Source organism: Apodemus sylvaticus, chromosome 9 (genome assembly GCF_947179515.1).
Source record: "Apodemus sylvaticus chromosome 9, mApoSyl1.1, whole genome shotgun sequence".
Classification (NCBI taxonomy): Eukaryota; Metazoa; Chordata; class Mammalia; order Rodentia; family Muridae; genus Apodemus; species Apodemus sylvaticus.
Window position 1 is genome coordinate 58,507,008 of NC_067480.1, and position 13,112 is coordinate 58,520,119.

The window sequence follows — 13,112 nt, forward strand, 5'->3', positions numbered from 1 at the left end:
ATGGACTCTTGGAAGGGATGTGGACAATGTTTTGTTCCGGGGCTTTGTAAAATGAGGGAAATAATAGCATCTTCTTCATGGGCATGTTGTGAAGCGTAAGCATCGTCGCCATACCTAACTGCACAGCTCAGAGCTGTCATACAGTAAGCACTTGGTGTTGTTCACATCCACTGAGAGGATGCCAAGAGAAAGAGTAGGCAGAGGAGGCAAGCTGATTCTTTTTTATTTGGTGTGGGCACAGTGTGTATGCCATAGCACACGTCCATGTGAAGGTCAGAGAACAATTTGCCTTAGTTAGTTCTCTTCTTGTATTAGGTGGGTCATGGGAATTGAACTTGAGTACCCTGGCTTGGCTGTTAGCACCTTCCTTGTCCACTGATCCATCTCACAGGTTCTGCATTTAATTTTTGAGAAACTCATGTTGAACCATGTTGAAGACACAGTAGTGGAAAATGTGATGCATTAGCCTACTCTCCTATTAGACAAAGACATCAAGAAGGTACTATATACAAAGCCACAGTGGACAAGATAGAAAACGTCTCAGATAGCTGCAGTCACATTGCCCAATTCCTGGTCACTAACAGTTTGTTTCACTTGCTGTCTATGGACCTTTGGAACATTTATAACTAGGAGTCTGGATCCTGTCCTATATCTGCTGAGTGGGCCAGTTCCCTTGTCTGTGTGTTTCAGGGCTAATTTGTAAAATGGAGTTTATCAGAAACTGGAACAGGCAGGAGGAAGCAGCAAAAGAAGCACGGCCTTGGAGTTTGGAGAGGAAGTAAAGAAGGAAGGAAGGAAGAAAGGAAGGAAGGAAAGAAGGAAGGAAAAGTGAACCTTTGAGTCCACACATGTCATCTTTTGTATTTGAATCATTAAAAACAAAAAAGTTGAACTACACATGGCTTTTCCCAGTCAGCTTTTAGCTACTCTCCTAGGGACTTAGGATTCCTTCTTGGGTACCTGAGTTCACATAATGACACCCCTATCTGGACTTAGTGGGATCCCATAGCAACCTCAGTGTCTTGAGATGGGGCACTGACTCCTGTGACTCTAGGATGCCACATGCCACAGAGCATGTCCTGTCTCCAGGGAGTAGCAGTGCCATTTAGGGAGGAAGCTTTGGGATGTGCTGAGAATGAACACAGAAAGCATTATGAATAGAAGAAAGGATGAATGGACTCCCGAGGAACATGATGGGCAAGACAACGTATATGTTCTATTTAGCTCAAGGACACATTGGATTCTGCTCTGCAAACAGTACCAGTATTTGTCACAAGTAATTGTAATTCTTGCTAATTTCCTCTTATGTTTCAGGGCTTGACCAGACTTAACCAAAGGGATTCTCATTTAATTAAGTGGATTCTCAAAGTAAAAATTTCAAAATCTTAAATCTGATGGGGAAAATATACCCAGGAAATTGGAGGGATACTAGGAATTAATAAAAGTATTTCTTTTTTTTCCATAAAAGCAAAGCCTTGAACAAATAGAAGGATTGAGTGCAATCGTCCTGGGTACACAGGCAGTATTACCCCTGTCCAAAGTACTGGGGACAGTAGTGACAACAGGTCCCAGTGTGAAGAGCTTTTCAGGCAGAAAATGAAATGTAGCAGAGTTTCTACTTTCAGCTTGAATATTGAGTTCTAAATGTTAAAGACTTAAGAAGGAACATTGATTGCCTTTTGAATGTCCTTGGTTGTCAGGTTTTCATTTTTTATTTTTTAAAAGAGTGAGTACTCTCTACATCCACATCATGTAAGCAAAGTGGCCTCCAAATGGCATCCATGAAACCTAGGGCAACTGGCTATTGCCCAGACTCAGTAGGTGAGCAAAGGCAAGTCTGCACAAATAGATCTGACACGGGCACCATCGGCACCGAGTGGCACGTCTTTACACTCTCTCAGCTGTGGTCATTCCTACTTCTCTGTCCCTTTACCCAGACACTCCCACAGGGCAGAGCATGGAGGTTGCTGTCTTCCACTCAGGACTGACTTTGCAATCTCTATGCTAGTAATCGCCTGTGCCTGCTCTGGCTCTCAGCTGCACTATATACAGCTACCAACCGAGTGGTCCTTAGTAGAGCCTTCAAGTTCTTTTCCAGGCATGGAAAAGTGCCTGTTTCAATATTTATCAAGTATTTCCTAAACATAAAGTATTTATAGCTTTATATACATTTAATTAAATTATTACTTACAGTTTTATATTAAATCTAAGAGCTAAAACTGAAGCAAAATTTAAAGAAATAGCACCACCTATGGACACGTAAGTGTCAGCTCTAAAGTTCCCACTTTCACTGTCCATGAGTCTTGGACTATAGTCCCTGTCCCTCCTACTTGAACTGTGTGTGTGTGTGTGCTTATTCATTTTTCCAGAGTGGTTCCCAGGTATTAGAGTTATTGGGACTGTCTCCACTCCACCAGACCAGACTCTGGAGTTATGTGGCTTTTGAAATGTCTATTAGTGTGTTAAGGTCAGCGCTGTAGGCAAACTTTTGTTCTCCCACTGGCTTTTCTTTTAAAAGGTGTCAGTCTTACTTCGATCCTTTCTCAATATTTTCTGATTCAGGCCATATTAATATTAATATGGACCCTATTATCTTCCCTCTTATATACCGGAGAAAAAAATTTAACTTTATTGTTTCTTTAGTTGGGATGTGATTACCACTGTGATTAACTCTTTTGTTAGCATAGACTTTGTGTAACTACATTTCTTTTTTTCAAAGGAATACATACAGGATATTATAAAGCTAAAAAGCAAACAAATGGGAAAAACAAAATAGCATAAAGAACAACGCCACCCATAGTCTAAAGCACAGTTTTACTGTGCAAGCTTGAGGTGATGATACCCATGGCGAGGTTGAGATTCAGTAGGTATGACCTAATGCACAGAATTTGTGTCATGAATTAGCACCCTGGGTAAGGGGGGGGGATCTCCTTGAAGAGGTACTTATTTAATGATTATTTGCTTTCAATTGGGGGGTTTTAAAAACCACTTTAAAGCTTGTATGCTTAGATTTTATCACAAGATTGGGTATTCATGTGTGTCACTTCATTATTTTAACCTGGACTTGAAAAAAATTTTCTACAGATATTTAGGAAATAACAGTGGCAACCATTTAAAAAAAACCCTGAGGGCCAGTAAGCTGACTCAACAAGTAAGGCTCCTGACACCAAACCTGTTGACCTGAGGTAGAACTTTGGATACCACACGATAGACGATAGAAGATGAGATGGCTCGCTCAAGTTACCCTCTGACTTCCATATGTGCATGGTGGCATATGCATCCATACACATATACATTAAATACATTAAGTAAAATGTAATAAAATTAAAAAGCAACATTGAATGAAGAGATGGGAACTTTTCATCATAAGTTCAAACCTATCATAAGTTTAAAATGCCTTTAACAAGTTCCCTCCCCACTCTGAGCAGCACTAGGCAGCAGTCCGCTGCAGCTTGTCTGCTGCTTACCTGCATGCTGCTTACCTGCATGCTTCTGCCCTCCCACCATACCTCCAGGATTTCATATTGCACATTGTAGCCCATAACAGGAGCTACATTGAAGCTCCGAGGCACAGTTTCTGCTGAATATGACCAGCTCCACACAATCCCAAGCTCAGGAATGCTGTATGGAGGAGCTGTTGTGCTTGAGGGAATGTGTGTACACCTGCTCCTCTGGACATTCTTTTGCTCCAGAATCAGACAGTTTCTTTCAGATACATTTTCATTCCTTCATTAACTGTGGCAGTTTTGTCTTTGTTATAAAAGTCAGTAGGTAAATTCTGTACATTTTCTATGTTTTGTCTTATCTGTTTTAGGAAATTTCCTAATATTTTGTCATGAGTAAAACATATGTAAATTCAGCCCACATTTACTATCTACTAATAAAATGCAGGGAATGTTTAGAGTTTCCTTTCAGTTTTGAGAGTTGCATCAATTTAGCCAGCTGTAGGCCAAACAGGTCCATGCAAGTTCACGATTGCTTACCTTTCTAGATGCTGAGATGAACACCTCAGGAAATGTCCTTTTTTAAGATGTGCTGTTATTTTTTTTTTTTTAAGAAAAGGAGGCTGGTGAGATAGTTCAGCAGGTAAAGGTAAAGGTGTGAGCCTGTGACCTGAGTTTGATCCCTGGAACACACAGAGAGCTGGAATGGGCGAATGGGCTTTATAAAGCTATCTTCTGGCCTCTACATGTACACTGTCTCTGTCCCCCTGCTTCTACCATTGCACACACACACACACACACACACACACACAGAGGTAATAATAGTAATAATAAACAAAATGTTTAATGTTATGATTTTATACAATAACTGGAGAAGTCTTATATAATAATATTTTTATTTTTGATAATTTCATACATGTATACAATGTATTTTGATTAAATTTAACTGCTCCCTCCCTAGATCAACTATTTCCACCATATATGTATGGGTGTGGGACCATCCACTGGAGCAGATTCAGCCTACTAGAGACTACACCCTTAAACAGACTGCCCTTCCACTAGCAGCCATCAGTGATCAATAACCCCACAGCCCTGCCCCATCCATGTTGAATGCTTACTGGGTTGATCCTGTGGACACAGCAGGGGCTGCTGTGAGTCCTGAGTGTATCAGCTTCCTGAGTCTGTGCTGTGAGTCCTGAGCATACCAGCCCCCTCGAGTCTGGGAAACAGTTGTCTCATTCCTCCCCATCATATGCCTCTTAGACTCTATCTTTTTATTTCAAATTTCTCTCTTTGTAATTGTTGACCATACTCAAACAAACATTGAAATTGGTGTTCCCAGGGTGTTGAAAGTGGCTTTCACAGTGATAATTCAGACCTATGATATGGCTCACAACTTTGTCTCTCTTTTCTCATTTTGTAGAGTAAGGATGGCAAAAGTCCTCTGCATATGACTGCTGTCCATGGACGGTTCACGCGGTCACAGACCCTCATCCAGAATGGTAAGAGGCATGCTTTGGTGGTGCTTAAAGTTTTGAATGGTTTTTCAGACCGATTGAATTGGTTTTAGCCAGCTGCATGAAAATCGATGCTGTGTTTGGACTTTAGTAAGCATGGGTGTCCACGAGGCTTTGCAGGCTTGCTGGATGCTCACTGTACTCATATTCTCAGTGTCCCCCACTAGTGGGGAGAACATAAAATGATGTAGTCAATCCCGAGACAAGGTGAAAACATGCGTGCTTGGCTACTGGGAGAGATGGACAGGTTTTAGATACTGAGGTGTTTCACTTTTAGTGAAGCTAAGCATTCATTGCTTGCATTTTCAGTCAGCTGATCTGGGTCATTTTAGATTGTTGACCCAGTAAAGTTCCCCAAGTTGGAGCTCATTAAACTACTCAGAAAAAAGTGAGGCGGGTGACTTAGGGTTTAAGCAGGTAAGTCTGTGATGAAATCCCAGGAAAGAGAGAGAGAGAGAGAGAGAGAGAGAGAGAGAGAGAGAGAGAGAGAGAGAGAGAGAGAGAGAGAGAGCTAGGAGCCATGAAACATAGTAATTTTCCAGGCTCTCAACCCAAGTGTACTTGAACATCACCAGGCTGTCTTGGAGACCAAAGTCCCTGTGTTCTCATTCCATGTCACAGCTTACCTTACCCTTAGGGCATGGTTGATATCTGTGAGTGGGTTAACTCTGAACACAGCTTATATGATCTGAGCAAGCCATAGAGACAATTTGAAAACAAAAGCAGCAAAACACAGGTTTGCATCATGCATTGAAGATGACATTCCCGGCCAATTTGGTAATGCCTAAACTACATTTAGCAGACTCAAACTTTAAATTCTAATGTGAGTGACTCTTCTTGGATTTCTCTATTTTGTAACTGTAAGAATTTTGGGCAACATGGAAAGTTAGTGGCACTGAGTTATATAACTTAGGCACCAAAACCAACCAACCGTCCAAACAACATGTGACATCTATAGAGAGAAGCAGGCTCTGCCAGTGCTCCTCAGGAAGCAAGGTATCCGCAGTGGTGCAGAGGACATCCCAACCACACCAGCAAGGCTGTGCAGGAGAAGCCCCCAGCAAGCCTCCAGCGAGTCGAGGAGGGCCGAGGGCAAAGTCACTGACGATGCCCCTTACTCCTAACCCTCAGTAGGAGCCACAGACATGAAACGAATGTCTCTCCCCTGTGAGTTCTTTTCTGTTATATTTCTCACCAGCTTTTCAGAAAGTTTCTATCCCCCTCAAAACAAATGAGGCTTGAATTATGGGAATTTCCCTCTCTCCCAGTGCTGAGGTTCTGTACAAATCCAGTTCTTATGTGGGTGCTGGGGATTTGAACTTAAGTCCTTGCACTTGCAGAGCAAGGGCTCTTACTCACTGAGCCATCTTTCCACTCCCTTGAATTTTTCTTTTTTGATGTGAGTTTAATCAGTGGACTTTAGCTATATGAAATAAAAAGGTTTGCTTTTTTCAAATTCACTTTACATCCCAATGTCAGTCCCCTCCTTTCCTCCACGAATCCCCTCACACATATCTTCCCCTTATTCCTCCTCCCCTTCTCCTCTAAGAAGAGAGAGGTACCTCTGAGTATTAATCCCCTAAGCCCTCCACCCCTTCACCCCTACAAACCCTCCAAGCCCCGCCCATCAAGTCACTGCAGAACTAGGCACATTCTCCTTAACTGAGGTCAAACAAGGGGGTCAAGTTAGGAGAATGGGATCCACAGGCAGGCAGCAGAGTCATGGACAGCCCCTGCTCTAGTTGTTGGGGCAGGGCACCCCATGAAGACCAAGCTGTACATTTGCTACCTATGTTGGGGGAGGCCTAGATCTAGCCCATGCATGGACTCTTTGGTTGGTGGTTCAGTCTTTGAGAGGCCTCAAGCATCCAGGTTAATTGACTCTGTTGCTCTTCCTGTGAAGTCCCTGTCCTCTTTGTGTCTCTCAGTCCTTACCAAACTCTTCTTCATGACTTCCTGAGCTCCATGTAATGTTTGGCTGTGGGTCTTTGCATCTCTTTCCATTAGCTGCTGGGTGGAGCCTCTCAGAGGACAGTTATGCTAGGCTCCTGTCGGCAAGCATAACAGTGTATCATTAATAGTGTCAGGGACTGGTTCTTTCCCATGGGATGGGTCTCCATTTGGGCCAGTCCTTGGTTGGCCATTGCCTCTGTCTCTGGCTTTGTCTCTGCACATTTTGTAGGCAGGACACATTTTGGGTGGAGGGTATTGTGGATGGATTGGTGTCCTCATCCATCCACTGTGAGTCCTGCCAGGCTACAGGAAATGGCGACTTCAGGATCCATACCTCCTACTGCTAGGAGTCTCAGCTAGAGTCGCCCCCATAGACACCCTCCAGCGGTAGAGACAAGGTAGAGAGAAGACAGTGTTTTTAAAGAATTTTAAAACTTATGGGTATGAATGTTTTGCCTTCATGTATATATGTGTACTATGCATATTACTAATACTTGCAAAGACCATAAAAGGGTGTCAGATTCCTTGGGATTGGAGTGACAGGGTACTGTGTGCAGACATATAGATGCTAGGAAATAAACTCTGTCTTCTGCAAGAACAGTGGTGTTCTTAACTACTGTGCCAGGTCTTTAGCCCTGAGAACACTTAAAAACAAACAAACAAACAAACAAGCAAGCAAGCAAACATATGAGCTGCCTTTTTAACTAGTATATCCTTCTGCTAGACCTCACCAGCATCTCCTCCAGTTCAGAATTTGGCCCCGCCTCCCTCTTCCATTCTAGTGTGCTTATATCACTCCTGGGGACTGCCTTGACTTCTCCATCAGTCAGACTTGGAGTTTTCTGAGCTTTGAGATTAGAACAAGAGCTGAGAGTCTTAGCTTCTATGTTTACAAGCCCTTTGTCTTAAAGTTTATCCCACCATTGACTGGTTGGTATCTGGCTTATAGGTGGGCTAGGATCCTTAGGCCTGAACTGATGTCGTATGGTGGCTGTAATACAGAGGTTAGCACACGTGATGATAAAGCTAACATTGGCTAAATGTTCATGCTGTGCCAGGCTCTTTGCCATATATCCCATATATTTTCTTCTCACAATCCCAGGAGGAAGAAGTGCTATCACCAACTTCACAGTGAGGCAGTCAGTGGTGGTGGGTTTTCTGAGCAGCATGTGGGGTCAGGAGTTGGAACACAGTCTAACATTAGAGAGCAGCTCCTCAGCCACCATCTGTACACATATACTTCTCCCCAGAAGAAAATTATCGTTGAAGATTTTCTCTTAAACTTGAATTTGATCTAGTCTAAGAGTTGCCTGTATTTGAGAGAGAGTTGTCCTGGTAGATGGGCAACTTCATGGGTTTTTTCTTTCTGCTTTTATTACATTCACGAGAACTGTCAGTTCTTCCGTTTGACCTTTCTAGGCATTTGAAAAATGTTCTAGGGAGCAGAGGAAGTTCTTTTCTTTCTTCCTGTTTATTTTGTTCCTTCTGGAAAAAAAAAAAACCTGTGCTTTTGCTAAGACCCTGCTTCCCCAGAGGCTCCCCCCCTGGCCTTGTGTCAGTCTCCAGAGCTTGTTATCATTCACATAAGCTGCTCTGTGTTCGATCTGGGAGGCTGTATCATGAGGGGACACAGTTATCTGCACACGGGGGAATGTCCTTTGTATTTTTGTTTATTGTTAGATTGCTTAGATGTTCTGCCTCTATAGAGCACTCCTCTCTTCCTGCTCTTCAGCCAGGGTTATTAAGTCTGTACGAAAACCTGGTTCCCCCAGCATCATTCAACTTTGCGAAGGCAGTCACTCACACAAACAAGTAAAAAAGCCACAACTTTTCCTATGCCAGTTAAAAGGCAAAATGTACTTGGGCTCAAATCACATTGTTTCTTGTTGCAAGCCACCCTGTCGCAGCAAGAGGGGCATAGGAACTCTTGAAGAGGACACTGTGTGGAATCGGAAGCCTTTGGTGTAGCTATTGGCACGAGGCAGCTGCCTCAGAGGCTGTCCAACCCGTGACACAGTTCATAAGTGAGGCTGCCTTAGACTCTTCCGGCACAGGCTCTCTTTATCATTAAAGTTCCTGGAAGAACTAGGCTATGATGGCTCAAGATGAGATTGTTGACCTTTCGGCTCACAGTCCTCCTGAAGCAACTTCAGATGACCATTCTTGTTTGTGCAATGAAAAGCTAATTTCAGATGAATGCGGACAGTCCCTTTGAAGAGCTATGCACCCCTTTAATGTGGTGAAAGCTTATTTTACTCATTGATTATTAATGATCAGTTTGCCACATTTAACTTGTAACCTTCAGACGAAGGGTAAAAAGATATTTAATGTATAATTTAATGTATACTCTGAGAAAGGCTTAAAGATTTTCAAGTGGGAATGGAAATGTCTGTAGAGTGCTGATAAACTAAAAACTCACCCAGCCAGAGGATTTATTTTAATAGAACGTATTTTCAGATACAAATGCAAAATCTCTCTTTTCTATTGTTATGATGTTCCCCTAAAATATATTTGAAATGACGGCAAAAGCATATACTTATGCTGATTATCCTTCTGTGCCTTTAAATTGGTTTATGAAATGACAGCAGCAATGGGAAGCCTTTTAGACTCAGACGAAAGTGGTTTCCTGTCCTTGTTGATACTTGCACCATCGTCTTTCTCTTCTCAGTTTTTGGCATATTTGAGGATGGCAAACCTAGGTGCAAGCTGGTCTTCAGAGGCCTTTGGTGACTCAGCTCAGAAGCTTGTGTGGTTGTGTAGTGGCGCCCAGAGCAGAGGCTTCTCTCAAGTCCATGCCTCTCCTTCCCCATTTCCCTAGCTCAGTTCTATGGCTGATCACAGCTCAGGTCCTTAGAGATATGCACCCTGAACAGTGCTGGTAGCAATAGGGGCCAAATGGCTCCCTAAATACTGTCAGGTCATAAAAGTGATTTAAATGGAAGCCTCTAAACCCAGCCACAGTGAGTTCTCGCTCTAGTCCCTAGATGATTACAATAATTAGCTTTATCAATTTTTGTTATTACAAAATAACTGTACATTTACTGTAAACCAAAATGAAATCATTAAAAGAGCCCCATAATCAGAATTTATATTGGCGATTTGGTAAAAGTTTTTGAATTATATATATATATATATATATACACACACATACACACATATACATACATACACATATATACATATACATACATATATATGTATACATGTGTGTGTAATATATATACATATATATTCTATAGAGAGATACATAATTATTATGTTTATAGGGATGATCATAATGCATTTGTTTGAATAATTTATTCTAAAAAATGAATACCGCAGCAGAGAGACACAGATTTGAGTAGAGGGCACCACTGGATTCAGGCAGCCTTTGACAGTTCTCTGCCACGGTCAAAGGCAAGAGGAGTCACCTTTCATAAACAGTGTTAAGTTGTCAGCCACATATGCACAGATCTGTCAGTAGCAAATTGATTCTCCAAGTAAAGATTTAGACACACAAGTCTCTTAGATAGAGGGAAGTCCCTCAGAGCTTTCTGTGATAAGCACAATTTTTGGTGCTTTTGCCTCCTTCTTGACAAAGGACCACACACTTGTTAGTATTTTATTGCAAAGATTGTTATCAACTTCAATATTTTAAAAATATAGTTATCCAGTAAAAAAATTACTTCCTAAATAAACAACCTTGGTGATATTTTGGTTAGGATGAACCAAAGTAGGATTCATTGGCTTGTTGGGATGAAAAGATGTGTAGCTGTCTGGGATGGGGGATAATGTTTTTATCACAAGTCATTGGAGCCTGGCCAGGCAGACTCTGAGGTAATACTTGAGAACATTACCTCACAGGGAGGTAAACCAAGGTGAAGGGTCTTCAGAAAGATGCCTATTCTTCTGTTTTTCTTAATAGCAAATTTATAGAAAGAGCCTCTACTGTCTAGTGACTGGGGTCTTGTTAAGTAAATGCTCTAAATTACAGATACTGTATAGCCATTTATAGTTACATTAGTGAAAAATGATACATGGAAGTGTTTGTAATGCAGCTTTAAGGGAGAATGCAAGATATAGATATTTCTACACTATATGAGTTTGACCATGGAAAATTCTACACATATAATCTACACATGCACACACATGCATAGATGTACACACAAATGCACACACACACATACACACAGTTATGTTCAGATGCACAGACATGAACATGCACATACATATATATACACACTCACAGAAATGGAATAAAAGATTTCAGAACACTAATACTATCTTATAATCAGTACATTTATGAATAATTTCTTTTCCATTTTTGCATTTTCTTTGATTATTTTATGAATAATCCATTGTTTAGAACAAAATATATATTTTATAAATTGATCAAAATAATTCATTCATATATTTTCACTTCATATTTTGGCAAATGCAGTGTACATGTGCCTAGGTATGTTTACTAGATATACTAATGTTAGTATATCTTGTGATTAATGAATATATTTATATGTTGATACGATTAATAGTGAAAACAAGGTCAAAGGTGATGGAACTTTGTTGACTGATGATTTTTGGATTTCATTTTTGCAGTAGTGGTGAGTGAGGTAACTATTTGGTCAAGCATAGTCCTTTACTGAGCTACGCTCTATAGCTGTTACTTATGAACATGGTCTGATAACTCAGTAATATACAGATTTCTATAATGTTACTGAGATTTATTTCTGAACAGGATAACTAATAGCTAACCTTAGAATGACTCATCACTGCTCTAATCCTGGATATTTGTATTTCTAAGTGTGGTTAATGAGTACATTTGTCTATGTGAACATGAGAAACCATCGTGATCCATCCTCCCTGCAGTCCTCCCTGCAGTCCTCCCACTTGACTTCACCCTTTCATTTTATTCTTTCTTTCTTTTTTTTTATTTTGTGAAAAGAGGCCTTGCTGTGTAGCTGAGGCCAGGCTAAAACTTACTATGTAGCCCAGGATAGCCTTGAACTTGCCATTTGTCTTCCTGAGTCCTGAGATTCCAGGCCTGAGCAGCCAAGCCCATTAGGCTTTATTTTCTAAGTTAGATCTAAGTCATACCCAATTCAGTGGATTTGTGTATTTTCTCAAGGTTACACAACTGTCACCACATATAACTCTAGAACATTCTGATCATTCCTGGGATGAACCTCATTTTCATTAGCAGTGATCCTCCAGTCTCCCTCACCAGACCCTGGCAACCACTAATCTACTTTCTGTCCTTATAAATTGAGAGAGCCTTCTCCTCAGACAAATTCTTTCAGGCCTTTGGGGAACATTTATTCAGTCAGACAACTTACATCACAGACACTAACAGATACTTCCAGTACAGGAAGCAATGGGTTAATTTCTTTGCTTCCAGACTGTGCAGAAAGCCTGTCTACGTGCAACACAAATACAGTAAAGGAAAAGGTTTATTATCTTTTAACTGAATAAAACACCATAAACAAGATGAAGACAAAGGAAAACTAGACAAAGAATATTTGTAGCATGTATTACTGGTAAACACACAGTCCTCCCCCCCACACAAAGTCTTTAGAGCCTTTGAAAATCAATGGATAAAAGCCCACACACAGACACACAAATCTAGAACAATGGGCAAAAATCATAAAAAATGCTTTCAGATAAGATAAACAAATGTCCCTTGATGTAGAAGATGATGCTCCACTTCCTTCATAATAAGATAAATGCAAATGAAAATCCCACTGGGATGCTGGATCTCAGTCATCAGATGGCAGGTATTCAAAAGCTTGAGTCTGTGGAGAGGAGGCTCACTCCTGCAGTGCTGGTTAGCATGTTACACAGCACCTACAGAGGGGGAGCTGGCAGAACCCAACAAAAACACACGTCCATTTTCTTAAAAAAATACAAATAGTATACATACAGATGAGATTCTTCACTTCAGTGCTCCTGGTAATAGCAAAGTGTTGCTTGCAACCCAATCCATAGGATATGAGTCTGCTAAGCTAGTTCATCCAGGCAGGAGGAACAACACAGTTGTATAATATTAAGGCTGTCCTCAAGAAGTGACCACTCAACTAGAGTTCCAGGGTATAGTCAGTGAAGACACTGTCAGAGAAACAAAGGAAGCGTATGCTAAGACTAATGAAAATGAAAATGGTTACTACAGGAAGTCTGTAAGGATGAAATGGGGGAATTGGAACGGTACTTTGTGTGTGTGTGTGTG

At 41.1% G+C, this 13,112-nt stretch overlaps 1 protein-coding gene across 2 annotated transcripts in view; it reads left to right on the forward strand.

Annotated features, from left to right (window-relative positions):
• The window catches only part of Ankrd44 (ankyrin repeat domain 44), a 299,425-nt gene that overhangs the window by 174,110 nt on the left and 112,203 nt on the right, over positions 1-13,112 (forward strand). For both annotated transcript variants that reach the window (XM_052193557.1, XM_052193558.1), the window contains exon 9: positions 4,867-4,945. In XM_052193557.1, the coding sequence (XP_052049517.1) occupies positions 4,867-4,945 (79 nt within the window). The remainder of the gene's footprint in view (positions 1-4,866; positions 4,946-13,112) is intronic.